Genomic DNA, 18,135 nt, shown 5'->3' with positions numbered 1-18,135 from the left:
CTTTTAATGTTTTGGGGTGATCCAACACATCATCCATTAGACTACTTGGTTTTCCTTAGGCAGACAAGGTTCCTTGAGTGAATTTGATATCTTTTATTAGACCAACCCAAATGGCTGGAGAATAGTTATTAAGTAAGCTTTCGTGCTCAAAAACCCTTGGTTTTCCTTATACAGTTTTCACCATATTTGCAGTATTCAGTACAAGAAGTATAATTTTTTGGCACTTGCATCTTGTAACTGTGCAGCATGCATAACTGCATGTTAGCAATAATTCATCATCAGGAACAGAATGGAGACATTTGTCTGGAAAAAGAGCTCCACTTGGGTCTTTGTACCACTGAAAATCTTTTAGATTTAACACACTTCTGTAGCTGCTGTCATCCAAGCTAAAACATTCATGTGCCACAAAGAAGCAACTTCCCAGGGAAGTGGTCCTCGCCCCTACCTTGGGCAAATTCAAGAGGAGGTTGGATGATCACCTGTCTGGGGTCTTGTGAACCCAGCATTCATTCCTGCCTGTGGCAGGGGGTCAGGCTAGATGATCTGTTCAGGTCCCTCCTGACCCTAGCTACTATGAAACTATCTCCTGAGATGTCCATTTCAAATAGAGAAAGAAGTGCGGGGGAAGCTGTAAAATTGGTTTGCTTTTGTACAGTGCAAAATGAAGCTCATCAAATCTTTTGCAATGAAGTGATGGGTATAGGACCTTAACAAGGTATTCTTTGGCTCTGTTAGCACATTTTCTGAGAACGTAGTTATCTTTAGCAAAACCTAAAAGGAATTTCTCTGGTGATGTGTTTAGTTCTGATAGTTTTGTTCCCACTTTGCTGGTGTCATCACATCCTGTGAGTATGTGAGCCTTAATAAGAACACCACCCAGAGTTGGTCCTAGTTTCTGTACAAGTGTGTGAAGAGGAACTAATCTTACTTTATCACCCAAGCATTAATCCAAAGTTCCAAAAGTCCTTTTTCAAGCAGTTGAAACAGATATTGAAGAAGGACATCATCTGTATCATTAGACAGCATTATGACATGTGTGAAACTGGATGAAACTGCATCAAATAAATGGATGACCAGCCAAATATCTGCTTCTTCTAAGGCAGCAGACAGATGATTGCATACCTGAATTCCATCATCTATGATCATTATGGCCTCCCTTCTGTCACTTTCTCCTGTCATAGGTCTACTTAATGCTATTCTAATGCTAAGAGAGATGCTACTCTCTTCCTTTTTCATAAAAGTATTGTTTGGCTGATGGTTGTAATAACTCTTTCTTTGCTGAAGAAGGCCAAAACATCTCCACCTGAACAAGTAAAGGAGTGTCAGGGTCCAGTTTTACAAACTCTGTTGGTGTAATAGTCTTTCTCCTCTCTCATTTACCTTTTTTCAATGACTTCTCCACATAACTGCCAAACACGATATGTACCCTCTAAACCAGTTGGGATTGAATAGCTTTCCTTCATATGGTATCAAAAAGTTCTTGAACAGTTTTCATTTTTGTTTTTGTTTCAGACTTGGCGTACTTGAGTCATAAAGTCTACAATTACTGCAGGGTTTTCTGTTGTTGGTCTGATGGAAATTGTAGTCAGATGGCTGCAGTTTCTTCTCGAGCTCCCCTAAAAGACCTGACTTGGTTTAGTAAGAAAGAAGGCCACAATAATCAAATAACGTTAGATGGCAGTAGATTCTACTTCCATATGTGCTTAATAGACTCTCCTTTGGTCATTTTGCTATTCACTTGCGGAGTAGCATTTATTTATCGATGCTGCATTTTTCTACCTGTTTATCTCCATTGGAAACATCAGCTGCTTTGGCTCCATGTCCAACCTGGGCCTGGAGCCAAATCCAGAGCCAGAGCCACAGCTGCTGCATGTCTTCACCCCCACCTCTGCATGCCCTGCCACTCTTCCCCCCCCAGTCCCCAGGCTCTTTCCTCTTCATGCCACCCCTCCCTTTCTCTCCCCTTCTGCTTCACTCCTCCTTGTCTTTGTTCCCACACTGTCAGGCTCTGTCCTTGCTGCAGCCCAGGGAACGGAGCATGGCTCCAGCCTGGGCCCGTAGCAGTGGCATGGAGCTGGCACTGCTGTTTTAGCTTGGCCCCACAGCAGCAGTGCTGGTTCCCTGCTGCCGTGGGCTGGGCTGGAATAGCAGTGCTTGCTCCGTGCCACTGCTACAAGGCCAGGCTAGAGTGATGCTCCATGCCCTGGCCTGCAGCATGGACAGAGGCTGGTGGTGTGGGAGAAAAGTTAAGGTGGAGGAGAGAGGTTGGTTGAAGGGCAGGAATGGGGGGAGAGACTTCAGGAGGGGGTAGGGACCTGAGGCTGTGGGTGGCAAAAGTGGCATGGACAGAGGAGGAAGGAGAGCAAGGGAAGGGGGAAACAGGACTACCTGAGGCTGCGAAGGGAGAGGGGCAGGCACAGTGGTGCGTAAATGGAGGGGGGGGGGTGCCAAAGTCAGCAAGGGGGCAAGCTGCCTGCCTCTCTCACTGCCTGCCCCACTACCTGCTGCCCACTGCCTGCCCCTCCTACTGCCTCCCCCATTGTCTGTCCCCCACAACCATTACTGCCCCCTCATTACCTCTTCCCTGCAGTAGTGGGGGCAAGGGGACATGCACTAATTTCAGATGATCCTCCAATAATTAGATTCCATAATAAATTTATAAATTTTCTGTGTGTGGAGTCTAATTATTGGGGGGTAGTTTTACAGTCAACATCATCTTGTATTCAGGTAAGTATGGTATTAAGGCTACAACACTGCTATTATACTACCCATACTTAAGTAATTATTAAGTTAAAGTTTATTCATTAAAATTAAGTAACAATTTTAATGTGAATTGCATGGCTGATCAAAAATCTATTAAAAATAGAAAAGGATTTTCTTTTTTATCAACATTTCAAAGCTATTGACCAACTCCAGTCTCTGTCAAAATTAATTTTATGTATTTTACTCAGGTCCTGGTTTTGCCACCATTAGTGATAGACTGAGTTAGCTTAGGGGAAAAAACCCTAAATAGCATGAGACTGGCATTCCTATTGAACTTAATGGGTTCATGATATTGCCCTGCAAATGATTTATTGGCCTCAGGATTCATGGAGTAACAGTGCCTCAGAGAGCACATTATTAGGCACTAGGATAGAAATTGTTCTTTAGCCCAAGGCAAGAGTTGGCAACATATGACTCTCAGGCTGGATCTGGCCTGTTGAGCCACTGAATCCTAGGGCTTTGCATATGCCTGTGCCTGCTCCTGAACTGGGGCTAAGCAGTGAGGACCCACACTGGGGCCGGGCAACTTTCAGCTGCGTTTGTGCCACTGTTGCTTCTCCCCACATACCCCAAATGTCCCCCTGGCTGTGGCATGGGCATAGCTTCCAGTCAGCAGTGAATTATACCAGGACTGGGTGGCTATAAGCTGTATCCATGCTGCTGCAGCTTCTCCTTCTCCCCTTCCCTATCCTGCCCCTTGCCTCCCAGTTACAGTGCAGATAGGTAGCAGCATGGACACAACTTCCAGCTGCCCAGCCTCAGTGCAGCTCTTTGCTGTCTGGAAGCTGCACTTATGCCCCAGTGAATGAACAGGGAGCTAGGAGAAGCATGGGTGCAGCTCCCATCTGCCTGGTCTCATCATGAGTTCAAGGAAAGACCCACACCCTCTGCTGACTCTCCCTGGAATCTACCTGGCCCACGTTGGACCAGAGCTGGGTTGTTCCAGCCCGTGTCTTGAAAAGGTTGCTGGCTCCTGGTCTAAGGCAAGTGTCAGAACCAAGTAGTTGTATGCCTATGGCACAGTGGAACATTCCTTTGGTTTGATCCTTAGTGGAATCTCCCGCCATAGTGGAACATCCCGCTGTCAATCATTCTGCTGTCAATCATTCTAAATGCTATGGCACGGTGGAAAATTCCGCTATGTCAGAACCCAATAACTATATGCCACAGTAGTAGAAAATTACAGCTTAGAAAAAGTTCCTGCCAACTTTATGCAAACACACACACCACCATTGGCCAGTTCCAAATTATTCATATTTGGCGACTAGCGATTGGCTTGTTAGTCATATAAAAATTAGAGCAGTTTCCGCCCACGTTGGAGAACTCGGAGAACTCTGCACATTTCTCGGAGTTTGGAGAACTCGGAGAACTCCGTGCATTTCTCGGAGTAAACCTGGCGGACTGATCACTCACCAGCGACTCCCCGTCACCGACCTACCGGACGTACCCCCGCGTCTTGCATGCTTGCTCAGCCGTTCACGGACGTCTCATCTCGTTCTCAGAAAGCTTTCATCTTGTTCTGTTTGCAACTGTAACCTAAGTCAGTTTTCCGTCCTGCACTGTAATCACCACCAGTGTAAGTAAAGCAATCTTAGTTTAACCAATACGTTTTGGTGCCTAATTCCGCTCCATCGGTCAAAAGTACCCACCTGCCGTTTCGGGCTACTGGCCACAGCCCGGCCTACCACTTAACCACCACAGCAAGATGTGTAATTATAGTATTAAACTGATATCTTGTCTGAATAATTGAGACAATGCGTGTATAGAAACTGATGAGAATGTATTGAACTCAGCTCTTTTTAAAAGAGCTGGAGTAGTAATCTATATCTCAATTATGTGTCATGCATAGCTTGTTATATAGTTGTTCTTGTGTTTTAGGTTATGGTCAGACTGGTCCAGTGTTTCAGAGAGGAGGTTATGATTCTGTTGCAGCTGCTGTTTCTGGTCTCATGCATATCACTGGGCCTGAGGTACTTAACTTTATTGCAAATTTAATAAAATCATTTTCTGATGCACTAAAACTTTGTGCTATATACAATAAGGTGGCTTATAGAAATAAATAGAATTAAAGAGGTTGGTAGCTGAGAAAATAAAATGTGAGCTTTGATTTATTATGAACGAGCAATGCAGAAGTCATGAAGCAATGGCCGGCCTATCATAATAGAACAGTATTGGCCAAAGCCCTAGTGTGCAGGATTTCTATGCTGTATGGTAATAAATTCTAGAAATTGGCATGTTGTTTTTTTGCTGATTCCTGATGGGTCTTTATTATAAAGATAAGTTTATACAGTGTAAAGCATTCAACTGTCATGGGCTGAATCTTAAAATCAATAGAATGGTTTCCCAATACTTTAGATAGATTATCAAGGTGCATGTCACTGGTTTTTAAATGTACAATGAGTATGCAATATGGGCAAGGTCAAAATAACTTGCATGAATTTAAGTAGTTGTTTAAGTCTGGTTAATAAGGGATGACATGAGGAGAGTAGTTTGATGGAAAAGCTGAAGTTTTTAGGAACTATTAACACAACAGAACTAGGGGAGCCAGTCAGGCAACTCCTTATACAAAGGAGTATTTAGTTTTGTTCTTGGTTGTGCTCTGGACTTCCTTTGACTGTGAACAAATTACTTTCTTTTCTTCATCCTTTGATTTACTTATTTAAATTGCAGGCCCTCTGGGGCAAGGACTGCCTCTTATTATGCATGCACATAGTTCAAAGTTGGGGCCTTCCCCCTATACAGCGAAGTGAGATGCTTCGCACTGTCTTCTGGATTCTAAATCTTCTGACCTGAGCTAGACTCAACTCCCTGATCAGTGAGCATAACAGATGCCTCTTCTATGCTCACTGTGTAAATCTGAAAATTGAGGGCTTCAGTTGGAGGGATTCAAGCCTAAACCTACAACTATTAGAGCAATCAGTGCACATCATTTCTGACTCAGAAAACGCATATCTGCCTCCAGGTAATCCATGGTTTGTCTTATGTTCAAGCAGCAGATCTCAGGGGCTAGTAGCAAAGGAAGCGTGGGAAGCAGTATGACAGTCTATATTTGAAGTCAATGCAACACAGTTTTGAGCAGATGGATAGGCCCCATCCCCATATAATTTGTCTTTGTTCCTGGTTTATTATACATGGTATTTTTTTCAAGCCTAATCAAGTAACATAGGATGTATGACTAGAGAGACTTTAATCACTATTGGCCTACTGATCAAACCAGTTGACAGAGGGGAAGTAAGCAGAGGGTATATGTCTGAAGTGTGATAGACCAGTTACATCTTTTATACCTATGTAATAAATTTAAAAACTATAGAAGACAGTCAGGTTCTAATGATTGAATCAGAAAACCAATCAGCAGTTACCAGACCCATGCAGGTGTACACTATTGGTATATGTGCCAGTTTGTTGTCCCCTTATTGTTGAACCTTTCCTCAAACAGCCTTGTCTCCCTAAAAGGTGTGTCACTTAATTTATCATCTTCCAGGTGTTATCTCTAAGGGTTTTGCAACTCCTTGCAGCCCAGGTGAGCCTGGTACTGTCTTCCAGGAAGGGGGCTGGAAGGGGGAACTTAGAAGCAGAAATCTTGCTAAACTGAAAGAGGTGGGGTGAAGGGGGAGGGAGGTCTGATAGAAGCCAAGGCTTTGTTGAATCATGGTTTTTCCAAAGCCTTAGGAAGACCGTGAGAGAACCCTGGTCTAATCGGTGATTAAAGTCTCTCTAGTTGTACATTCTAGGTTATTTCTTTAATCCTAATAAAGGGCATCTAGTCTTATCCAGCAAGTGCTAATTATATTGATATGATCATTCCAGTGCCAAAGCTGTTGGCACCTGCTGGTGTTCCTCCGTAACTGGAAAACAATTTGGCATCAGACTTGGGATTTGTACTAACAGACTTGGGATTGAACTTGGAACCAGCCCCTCTGCGCATTGACAACTTCTCTACTGGAGTTGACACCTTTAACCGAACATAAAGGGCAATGCCACGTGAAAGGGCCGAACAGAGCTCAGATATGACTCCAGCTACAGAGAGAGAGAGTACTCCAGTACATCGCTCTTCCAAGTTCTTCCAGTCAGTACCAGTGAAGACAACAGTGACAACTGTTGTATCAAGTTTAGGACTCTGGGAATATCATCAATATTGGTGAAACACCATATAATAGAATTAGAGTTTAGAAATCACACCAGTAGCACTGTCATTCAGGGTGTACTGACTACATCTTCTCCTTGGTGTTGAATAGAGTTACATTTCTATGACCTTCTGAGAGTCACTGGAGATTCATCTGGTCAGGGTAGTACTGGGAAGACAGGAACAGCACTGGGTTGACCAGCCTCAACTACCCAGTACCATACCATATTGACTGTCCTGGGTATCATAATGTTAGGTCTGCTGTAGTAGTTCCTTTTGTAGGTTGAGGAAGTCGGAGAGATTGGATTCCCTAGTAGCATTGGTATCCCAGCTGTCGACCCAAGAACTGGGAGTATGGAAGAACAGCAGTGTCGTACTTTCCACTGAAAAATTTCTTATAGTTACTTGACAGAGAGGTCATACCAGTCCCTGTTCTGATGGCAATGATGCTAGTGCATTTCAGGATCTTCTGGGGCTTTTCTGGAGGTGCTGGATATTGAAACAATGCTCATATAAGAGAAATTGCACAAACTCTTTCAAATCTTAATTACATTTCCCCCAGTTAGAATTGCTGTTTCTCTAAATGAGGACTTAATGGAGCAAGCCTACAGTCTCTGGCAAACTCCAGCTACTATCCAAGATGCAACTAAGTGGGTAGAGAAGCGCTCTATTTGCTCCTTTAGAAAAGTTTGAGTACTACTGCTTCCATCTAAGTGCAGGATCTGTGATTGTTACACAAGTATAGGAAATACCAAATCTATGAAAGACATGCCATTATGACAAGGATCTACATCTGTCTGTTAGCAGTTTGCTCACTTGCCTCACTGCAATTCCATATGTCCAGTTACCACATATTTGTTCACAAAATAATCTCCTGGCATGAGAAAAGGTGACTCCTTTCCTGCTGGATATATTGCAGATCTCTAGAGAAGAATTAAGACATTCTGGCTATATGGTTGCCAAAGCAGCCCTGTAGGCAACTGTGGACACAACCTATGCTGCTATATTTTCCCTGCGAATCCTTCACCTCTAATGCTAGCATGCATAAAGCACAGGTATCTACAAGAGGATCCATGCTGTCTTTTTTGCATTCTGACCCAAGTGCTTGTGGAATGAAAGCTTTGCTTCCTTTACAATGCCAAACATTTCACACACTACCTCAAGAGCTGGAAACTTGTGCAATATTTTCTGTGGAAGTACTAACTTTTACAAAGGGGCAAATGTCATTAATACCAGTTGAGTTACAGGAAATGCATTGAAAAGTTAACCCCCCCCCCCCCCCCCCAAAAAAAAAAAACCCAACAAACTCTAGTAAAAATATTTTCAATGATATATGAATGACAGAATGTACAAATATTACAGTGAAGTGGGCATAAGCTGTATTATGTAAGTAACATTCCTCAGCGGCCATTATAAAGATGGATTTTATTAAAAGGTTAAGATCTGCACTTGAAATAGATGTTCACATCACCTCACTCCTACTTCAGACAGTGTAATCATTAGACTGATTTAACCATTGTTGCTAACAGTTCTGTCTGTTCACTAAGGGCTTTTAACAATTTATTTAGACTTAGTCGTTCTTTTGTTTGATTAATGTAAATGCTAAATCTTACCTCTTACTTTTCTTCAGCTGAAGTTTTTAGTTCATATTTCATTTTAAAAATGCAATGCCCCTCTTCCCTGCTCCCTAAACACACTCATGCCCTCATGAAAAAGGCAGCATGAAGTCTAAAAGGTGCAGACACATGTGACAATTGAATCATTCCAAAATGTCACTGACTAGGAATGGAAAACAATTGTGTGAAGTATTGTGGCGCTCACAGCAGGGGGCCCGAGTAAGCACCCACACGTTTAGTAAACTTCAGTAGCCTTCAAGGCTAGAGACAGACATTCAAAAAACCCGAGCCTGAATTGATTCCCTCTTTGCAGGTTAGTCTAAGAGAAACCAGACACACCAGATTAATAACTGGACAGACATTCTCTGTTAAATCAGGAAATGCAGCCACATGCCTGCAGTGGCTCAAGCCAGAAGCCGGGGGGCACTAGAGCATGCCTGCCAGCCACTGCCAAAGGGGAGGGAAGAGAGACGTCCTCCAAGGGTCTCACCCCTTCCTGCTGGAGCAGAGGAGGCATTGCCAGGCACCAGCCCAGGCTAGCAGACAGGGGGACGGGGAAGAAGTCCTTTCTCTGAAGCAAGCATATATTGTACACAGCAATTTGCAAAGCATACAACAGGGAACTACCAAAAATCTTTGCCTAAGCTAAGATACAGGCCAGTAACACACAGCATACACAGTTTAGTCTAATTTAAAATGTAAACCAGAAAGACAAGAATTAGTTTTACTAATCCTGAGGGCAGAGTGTCTCCTTACAGTCAGGCAGTCAGAAAGGCTTTATAATGTAAGTGTAGCTCTCTTCATTCTTTGGTGAAGCTGTTTGCAACTTCTCTTAACTTTTAATCAGCATATGTGATGATTGCCAGGTCTTTGCCAACACTTGCCACCTTCACACTAGCTTGCCTGTCTCCCCCCTCTGGGACATGGGGCAGAGGCTGTAGCCAAAGCTGAAGCCCTGGGTGTTCCAGGGGAGAGAGGGGACAGTGAACAATTAATTCTGTCCCTGCCTGTTTGCAGGCAAACCATGGAGGTGTGGCTGGGGCTGGCAAACAGCAGCTGTGGTTCCCAGAGTTTCCCAGTGGATTTGGGGGAGGAGGGGAAAGGGGGCAGAGGGAGAAATTTGCCTGGGGGGGGGGCATGGCAATCCAGCATTTGGCCACACCCTGCCCTTGCTTCCACTAGAGAGCAGCGGGGAGGGTCCAGCCCTGCTTTGGGGCTCTCTGCTCCAGCCCAAGAGCATGGTGGGATGCCGGGGGAGTCTGGTTTATCTTAAACCAGCAATGTGTCCAGGGCAGACATTGCATAAACCGGTTTGAGCCAAATCATTTAAGTCTGATACTACATTCAACCAGGTTTATCTCAAACCGGTTTCAGTCATTTTCAAACTGGTTTATGTGCACTGAACATCTGTTCTGTTACAGGTTTCAACCAGTTTTTGATCACTTAAACCGGTTTGTGTAATGCCTGTCCCTAGCCCAGATGATCAAAGCCCATAGCGTGCTTGCCTGTTGTGTGTGTTGAATGAGGAAGCAGGAAGGAAAATGCTTAGACCCATGTTCTTTGATTCCAAGGGGCTGCAGGGGCACATTGAAGGGCTGTGTTTGAGTGAGGAACACACTGGTTGTTAGAAGAATAGGTTTTATTGAAAGCAGCGAAAAATCACTAAAAAAAAGTGCCATTACAGCAGTGGAGGCAGAGTGGGTGAGGAGCAGTGCAGAGTGGGATTCTTGGAGGACTGATTAAGTCCATGTCACAGAACAGTTGGTGTCTACATATAACACTGAACGAGTTCACAGTGAACCAGTTCAAAATAATACTTGATTTTCCAGATGTAGTTTTGAAACTCTCCAAAGAGATGAAAACTAGTTTAACAGGATTGTATGTCTGTCTGCTTTAGGTTTAAACCCCATTGACACCATTGCAAATGTTGTGTGTGTCTTAGGGTGTTGTTACATGTTAACTTAAAAACGTGCTAAGGGCCCTTAAACCAGGAGTGCTCATAGATGAGGGAAGAGAAACATGTGCTAAGGGCCCTCAAAGTGGCTTAGAGAGAATCCTCTTCCATTGAGGATTATCTCTGGTTTTGGGCAGTTTGTTGCAGTCACATGTGACTGCTTCACAGGCCCAAAACAAGTTGTGAGCAGTCCTCCAGTATCCCAGGAGGCACCACTCCCAGCCACTCTGTTCCCCCATAGTGACAGCAGGGGAACACCTAAAGGTCAGAAACTCACCTCCACTCCCATTCTGGGCTCTTCTCAGCCTCCAGGGCTCCCCCACTCTCACTGCTCCCAGGGTTTCTTTCCTGTCCCTTTGGACTCTCCCTTTTCCCAGCCCCCTCACCGCCCTGTCCACTCAAATGCAGGGCAGCAGTGGCAGTGCAGAGGGCTGCAGGGCAGCCTGGGCATGGGCTCCAGGTGGCTGCAGCAGGGTGGGGAGGGGCATGCACAGACTCAGACACGCAACTGCATCCTGCACGCAGCCATGATCGCAGCCCAGCAGGGTGCGGAGCACTGCCTACCACATCAGGCAAGTGTGTGAAGAGGAAGGGACATGAGGAGAGGGGCAGATTGAGGCCTGCACAGTGACGGAGGGAGTAGGGAAGGGGTTGGGGTGAATGGGTTGTGGGATGGTTGGAGCCTGGGCGACTCATCCAGGGGTGCGGGCGAGAGGGCGTGGGGAAAAGCTTGGTAGGTTCAAACGGGATTGTAAGGGCAGGCGCTGGGAGCACAGTGGGCCCAATCTGGGGGTGCAGTAGAGGGGTGGGCAGGTGGCACAGCATGCCCAATCTGGGTGTGGGAGGCGCACACATGTTCCCTCTCCCTGCCAGCCTGTATCGACCAGTCCATGAATTGGGTGCTGCCTGCATTGCCCCCCTCTCCCACTCCCCCCAGCAGTTCCCAGCTCACCTGCAGCTCCTAGCACTGGCCTGGTGGAGCAAGCAGAGAAGAGGAACCCGCTACCACTGCCACTCTCTGGGCTGGGCTCAGACCACAGGGCAGTATTGGCCCAGCAGCGGCAGTGGTGGTGTGACAGGTGGGTTTCCCTTCCCTGCCTGCTCCCCTGGGACAGCACTGGCAATACAGGTGAGCCAGGGGACATGGGAGGTGGGGGTGAGCCACAAGGGTCAGGGGACAGAGGGGGTGTCCTGAGGGGCAGGAAGGGAGCCCTAGGGGCAGGGGGAACAGGGGAACAGTGGCTGGTTTGATTTTTGGCTGGTGGTTGGGTGGGCAGTGGGCTAGATCTGGGGGTATGGGCAGCAGTGGGGACCCAGTCAGGACAGGTATGGGCTGGCAGCCCGGATGGGACCCTCACAGGCCCAGCTGCCCACAGTCTGGGCCACAGATCCAAAGGGCCCTGCCTCTGACAGCAGGTGAAGTTCGGAGGCAGAGCGCCAACTTGTCTCGTTGTCCCGCATCTGCTTGCCAGCCCTAATGGCAGATCAGAGCAGTGCAAGTTACTGGGCATATTAACCCTTAACCTGTGACTGCTTAAAGCATGAGGTAATTTTAACACCAATTAAAATTAGTGCATGCAAAGTGCAATGTGTAACAAGGCCCATACTCTGAGCTTTATATAAGTTATGTTTTGGAGATGTAAATGGTCTATAGATTTTGTGCTTTGGAATGAAATTCACCCATAGTAGGATGTTTGTGGCTGGCTCTTGCAATGAAAGACCATTTAAAATTGATTGTCAGAGTGGTTTTAAAATGACAGTTCATGCATACATTACAATTGAGTACTAATGATAATTTGTTAGTTTAAAATAAATGTCACTGTTATAAGGACAGTGTAATGTATGTGCAAGTAACAGAGCTGCATGGGATTTTAAAATGTACCAAAATGAGAAAAAAATCCATGGAAAAGCCTTTCAGTCACTGCACAGGTAAGTGGAAAGAGCTTTGCTTCATTCTAAAGGATTTTATTAGTCGTGTACCATAAGCTATGTATATAAAATGAGCAGAAAGTAGGAAAATATTTAAACTAAAGTAATTCCTAGAGCAGGATAAAACAATATGAAACAGATGATGTAAAACAAAAGGATTTATTTTTCTTTTGCCTTTCTCATGTTTGGTTATGTGAACTCTTACGAGAATGTAGATTTTTTTCATGGCAGGAGTCTGCATCAAAATATAAATGTGTGGTACCCTTGCCTTTGGGTCTGATGAGTCCAATAAAACTCCCATTGATAATAGTGGGAATTGAATAAGTCCATAGGTAAATAATAAAGGCAAAAGTCCCTGCATCTGGTATGGTCATATAGTTATCAAGCTACCCTATGTAGCTTTGATCTGTGGCCAAAACATTTGGGGAAAAAAACTAAAGTAAAATCAAAATAGCAGGGTATGTGATACATGAATCAGACTAAATTTTCTGTTGACACATCACAGAATGATAATCCAGAAGGGAATATGATTTGCAGCTTGTAATTCTGGTTCTGTGAAGTCCAATTTTGACCAGATTTTTCACTCTTGGATCTTGTGTTAAGAACTAAAAGTGAAGACCCTGGTGGTTTTGGAGGAAAGTAGTTCATGATAACCATTAAAGATATTTTTACACAGGACTTCTTTACTTTAAGATAATTGATTGCCAGTTAACTCAGTAATTATCACCATTTGAAAAGAGAGGCCATCTGGATCAGCCTTAGATAAGCTATAAATGTTTGTATCCTCAAGATAAAAACACTATTGAACAGAAGGCATGGGAGAGATGTGTTCAGCATCTGTTATGCAGTACTGTATCCACAGAAAATCACTGTGGCTATATTGTGCAGTGTTAATATACCAAAACTTCTGATAAAAAGGTCTTTGAATGTGCTTTGGGAATTGCTGCCGGAGATTTTAATTAATGAATGGTGTAAACATATTAGAATGAATTTGGGGGGCATTATCATAGGATCGTCAGGCACCTAAGAATCATTTAATTTTAAAACTTTAACACATTCTCAGAACTTTGAAGCCCAACCAGTTTAATAACATTCTGGACATTTTATTCATCTGGAGATGAATGTTTATTTGGAAATTGTGTGTTAAAGTCTAGCAGTTTGGGTGGAAGAGTAGATGAATGCTGGAGGGTAGGGCTAGGATTCAGAGACCTAGACAAATTGGAGGATTGGAGCAAAAGAAATCCAATAATGGGAAGTGCGAAGTCCTGCAGTTAGGACAGAATAATCCCATGATTGGGGGACACCAGGACAGATTGGGGACTGATTTGCTAAGCAGCAGCTCTGCAGAAAAAGACCTCAGGTTTCCAGTGAACAGTAAGCTGAATATGAGCCAACGGTGTGCTCTTGTTGCAAGGAAGGCTAACAACATACTGGGCTGCATTACTAGGACTGTGGCCAGCAGATTGAGGGAAGTGATTATTCCCCTCTATTTGGCACTGGTGAGACCACATCTGGAGTACTGTGTTCAGTTTTGAGGCTCCACTACAGAAGGGATGTGGACAAATCAGAGAGAGTCCAGTGGAGGGCAACAAAAATAGTTAGGGGGCTGGGACACGTGACTTATGAGAAAAGGCTGAGGGAAATGGGTTTATTTAGTCTGGAGAAGAGTAGACTGGGGGGGGGCATTTAATAACAGGCTTCAACTACCTGAAGGGTGGTTCCAAAGAGGATGGAGTTAGACTGTTCTCAGTGGTGGCAGATGACAGAACAAGGAGCAATGGTCTCAAGTTGCGGCAAGGAAAGTTTTATTTTAGATATTATGAAAAACTTTCTCATGAGGAGGGTAGTACATAAGGGCACCCAGAGAGATGGTGGAAGTTCCATCCTTGGAGGTTTTTAAGACCTGGCTAGACAAAGCCCTAGCTAGGATGATATAGTTGGGGATGGTCCTGCTCTGACCAGGGGGTTGGACTAGATGACCTCCTGAGGCCCCTTCCAACCTTAATTTTCTATGATTCTATGGTTCTGATGCAGGAATTGACCTAAAAAGAAGTCAGTCTAAACTGTTAATTTCATGTTCCAGAATAAAGGGATTTTACCATTACAGAGAATCCAAAACTGAACAGCAAACTCAGTCAGCCACTCTTGTTATTAAGCTAGGAAATCTATAGTTAAAACCCCAGGAGTTCACCTCTTATCACTCCACCCTGCTTCCTCCCCTGGACCTCTGCAGCTCGGTGGGCGTGACCCGGCACAACTGGGAACAGCGGGGCTGCGCAGAGAGGCTGTGAGCTCCATGCTGCAAGCAGTGGCATGCACAGAGGGCATTTGCCTTGCACTGCCCTGGCGACGAAACGGGGAGCACCTTCTCTGCAGCCCCGCTGTTCCCAGCCGCACTGGGTCACGCTCACCGGGCTGCAGAGGCATCTGGGGGAGGGAAGCAGGACAGCAGGGAACGGCGGCAGCTCACTGCTCCTCGCCCTGCGCTGCCCTGGCAACATGCCCCCTGCACCTGCCTTTGCTTTGAGGAGCACAGCTCTGTGCTGCTTTCCTCATTGCAGCTCCATGTGCAGGAGGCACGTGGCCAGGGCAGTGTGGGGCAAGCAAGGGTTATCAGGTTCTCCGTGCAGCCCCACTGTTCCCTGCCTTCCTGCTTCCCTGCCCCCAAACCTCTGCAGCCTGGTGGGCACGACCCAGTGCAGCAGGGAGCAGCAGGGTCCTGGAGCCACGCGTTGCAGCCCTGAGCCCCAAGCACCCCCTGGCTGGGCAGCAGCCCTACCCAGCTCCCTCCCTACAGGGGCCTCAATCCCCCTCTCCACACCCCCTGACTTACCTGCCACAGCTGCTCTCAAGGCTACCTGGGGCCACGTGCATGTACTGTATGTGCACATGGTGAACCGTGTCTCACCACCTTCTTCTGCTTCCTCCCAGTTCCCTGCAGGCTGGAACTCTGCCAGCCTGCAGGGAGCTCATTGCCAGCCAACTTCGTTATAAAGGAGCTTTGCTTCCAGAGGATTCGTTAAGCAAAGTATTACTGTATTGGTAAAAGGAACACAAGATCTAGAAAAGCAAAGGTCAAAATATATCAAAGAGAGCAGCATCGCATTTGGCGGTACAAAAGGAGATGGAAAAAAGTAATGAAAAGGAGACAAGATCATGTATTTTGCATGTCACTTTTCAAAATCTTTTAATCCACAGAAAATATTTGCATTTGAAAAACTCCTGAAGGTTGTCAGTGAAAATTGCCTATTTGTTGAAATACCATAGCACTGCATGCTGAATGTTTGGAAATACTTTCACGTAAATTTGAGCTTAAATTCTCGAGGATAAAAATTATAATTATATATATTATTTATTAAAATTATTATAAATGGCAGCAACAACCACAACAATGATGATGACTATGCTAATACACACTTTCAAAACTCCAAGCACTGTATCCACTAGATAAAACTGTATCCAGATAATAATAAAGATCTTTTTTGATAACTATTGTGTTTCCTTATTTCTATGCTAAGAGTGAAATGCTCTACTTTAACAATGTTGCTGTGGCTGGATATGCTGCCCTTCTATGTGCTCCAGGAAGGAAGCAAGGGAGCAAGTTTTCATGTGTTTGTGCTTACTAGCTAAGAACCCTGAAAAGGAGCACAAGCTAATACAATCTAGTCCGTGATTAAAATGAAACACCACTAATATATAGATATTATATTAATATTTTGTTGCTATTTCGTATAAAGCTGGTTTACAAATGCAATTCAGAAACTAGAGCAGCTTCTTGAACTAAGTCAGATGAAAAGCCTGCCACTGAAAACCCACAAAGCCTCTGTAGATAAACTGTTCTTATTAACAGGGATCTTATTAACAGGGATCCTGGTTTTCTCCAATTAAAAAATCCCCAATTTATAGATATGTATTAGTGGTGTTTCATTTTAATAATGGAAAAATGTGGATTTTAGGTTACATTTTTTAATCCAAAAATTGGGGATTTTTTATCAGAGAAAACCAGGTTCCCTGTTAAGAACAGTTTATCTACAGAGGCTTTGGGGGTTTTCAGTGGCAGGCTTTTCATCTGACTTCATTCCAGAAGCTGCTCTAGTTTCTGACCATGTTTTTTCATTGCATTTGTAAACCAGTCTTATATGAAAAAGCAACAAAATATTAATTCTTCCTCGTTCTGTTTTTCTTTCTCTTACTAGAGTGGTGATCCAGTTAGACCAGGAGTCGCCATGACGGATCTTGCTACAGGCCTGTACACATGTGGTGCAATCATGGCTGGTCTGCTTCATAGATACAAAACTGGAAAAGGACTACACATTGACTGCAACTTATTGTCATCTCAGGTAGGCATTAAAAAAAGTTTATTAGTTTCTTGAATCTTAAATATAAAGATTTTGGGTTTTCATTTGTCATGTTGGATGAGAAATGTATCCATTGAAACTAGCACAGAGAAACTCCACAGTTCATTTTTCTGTAGTAGTAACCAATTTATATCATATGATGATAGTTATTACTATAGTACTTCTGTTTCTTGCCTGAACATCACCTTTCTTTTCTAATGTATCAAGCCTCAACCCCTGTCCCCCATGATGTATGCAGTTATTGTTATATGTGTTTTACAGGTGGGTATACATAAATGGTGAAATCACCCTAGTAGAATGGGACCTTGGAACCAGGTTATATTACCTTGAGAGACTAAATGACTTGCACAAGATCATTCAGTTTGTCAGAATCAGTAATATAATCTAGGAAACCTGTCTTTTAGTTCCAAAAATTACAGGGCAAAACAAAGCCTAAAGTCATTCATTAACTCAGGAACTTGAGCAAAATGTAAAGATATGAATGTTTTGATCATGAAGGTAATCAAGTTGTTTAAAAATAATGAGAGCCACAGATTAAATTCCAGTGTAAATCATGTGACCATCATCAGTGTATGACTTGACAATACATGAATCCTGGCATTCTGAAAAGGTGGGGGTGATGTTGAATAATATGAAATCAGATATTATTAGTAATTAGATTTTATTTTCATTTTAGCTTCAAAAATATCTCTTTTGCTACTTGGTACAACATAATGTACTGGGTAGGCATCTTTTTTTTTCAATCTAAGCGTTCTGTAACAAGATTGTAGTAAATACTGACCAAAGATGAGAAAAAGTTGTATTATGTTTTGTTTATTTCATTCCAAATTGTATTAATATATGTCTATGTTTTCCCACTTTATACTGCTTAGCAATGCAGGGTGTCCCAAAAGTCAGGAGCCAGATAGCCTTATATCTTATATTACTATGACTTCTGACTTTTGGGACACCCTGTACATTTTGGGCCTCAGCCATTATTCTTTTTAATTAATAGAAGGTTTGCACTGATTTTTAGTGTCCATTTTAACAAGTCTTAAGAACAGGGATGCTGTTTTAATTCTGGGTTTTGTTGAAAGAGTTTATGAGGACTGAGATCATGTTGATATCAATTTTTATAAATGTTATTTCTTTTTAAAGTTTGCAGGACATAAATGGGTAGTATTAAGGGTACACTATATGGTGCTACAACTAGAAATCCTGTTAAATAATTTATGCTCAAGTATGTCTTAGGAAATTTTATTCACACATTTTAAAGAGTACCACATTGTTTTTTCTCAATTAAGAGTAGTTTCAGATACTGTCCTACCAATTTTCTTTTAATTTTATAATGTCTTTAGCTAATTATGTTTTTAATTTCTATCTATACATGCGAAAGGCCCACAATGGGCAGTG

The 18,135-nt window shown here is 43.7% G+C and overlaps 1 protein-coding gene across 8 annotated transcripts in view; it reads left to right on the top strand.

Moving 5' to 3' along the window:
* The window catches only part of SUGCT (succinyl-CoA:glutarate-CoA transferase), a 552,725-nt gene that overhangs the window by 76,137 nt on the left and 458,453 nt on the right, over nt 1-18,135 (top strand). For all 8 annotated transcript variants that reach the window (XR_009462532.1, XM_059728663.1, XM_059728662.1 and 5 more), the window contains exons 7-8: nt 4,642-4,733; nt 16,582-16,725. Coding sequence is in view for 7 of the 8 variants with exons in the window: in XM_059728663.1 (XP_059584646.1) it covers nt 4,642-4,733; nt 16,582-16,725 (236 nt within the window). In the remaining variant the exon portion in view is untranslated. The remainder of the gene's footprint in view (nt 1-4,641; nt 4,734-16,581; nt 16,726-18,135) is intronic.

The sequence above is a fragment of the Alligator mississippiensis genome, chromosome 5 (genome assembly GCF_030867095.1).
Source record: "Alligator mississippiensis isolate rAllMis1 chromosome 5, rAllMis1, whole genome shotgun sequence".
Lineage (NCBI taxonomy): Eukaryota > Metazoa > Chordata > Crocodylia > Alligatoridae > Alligator > Alligator mississippiensis.
Note: the sequence above shows the minus strand (reverse complement) of the source record. Positions and strands in the feature narration are given on the sequence as shown.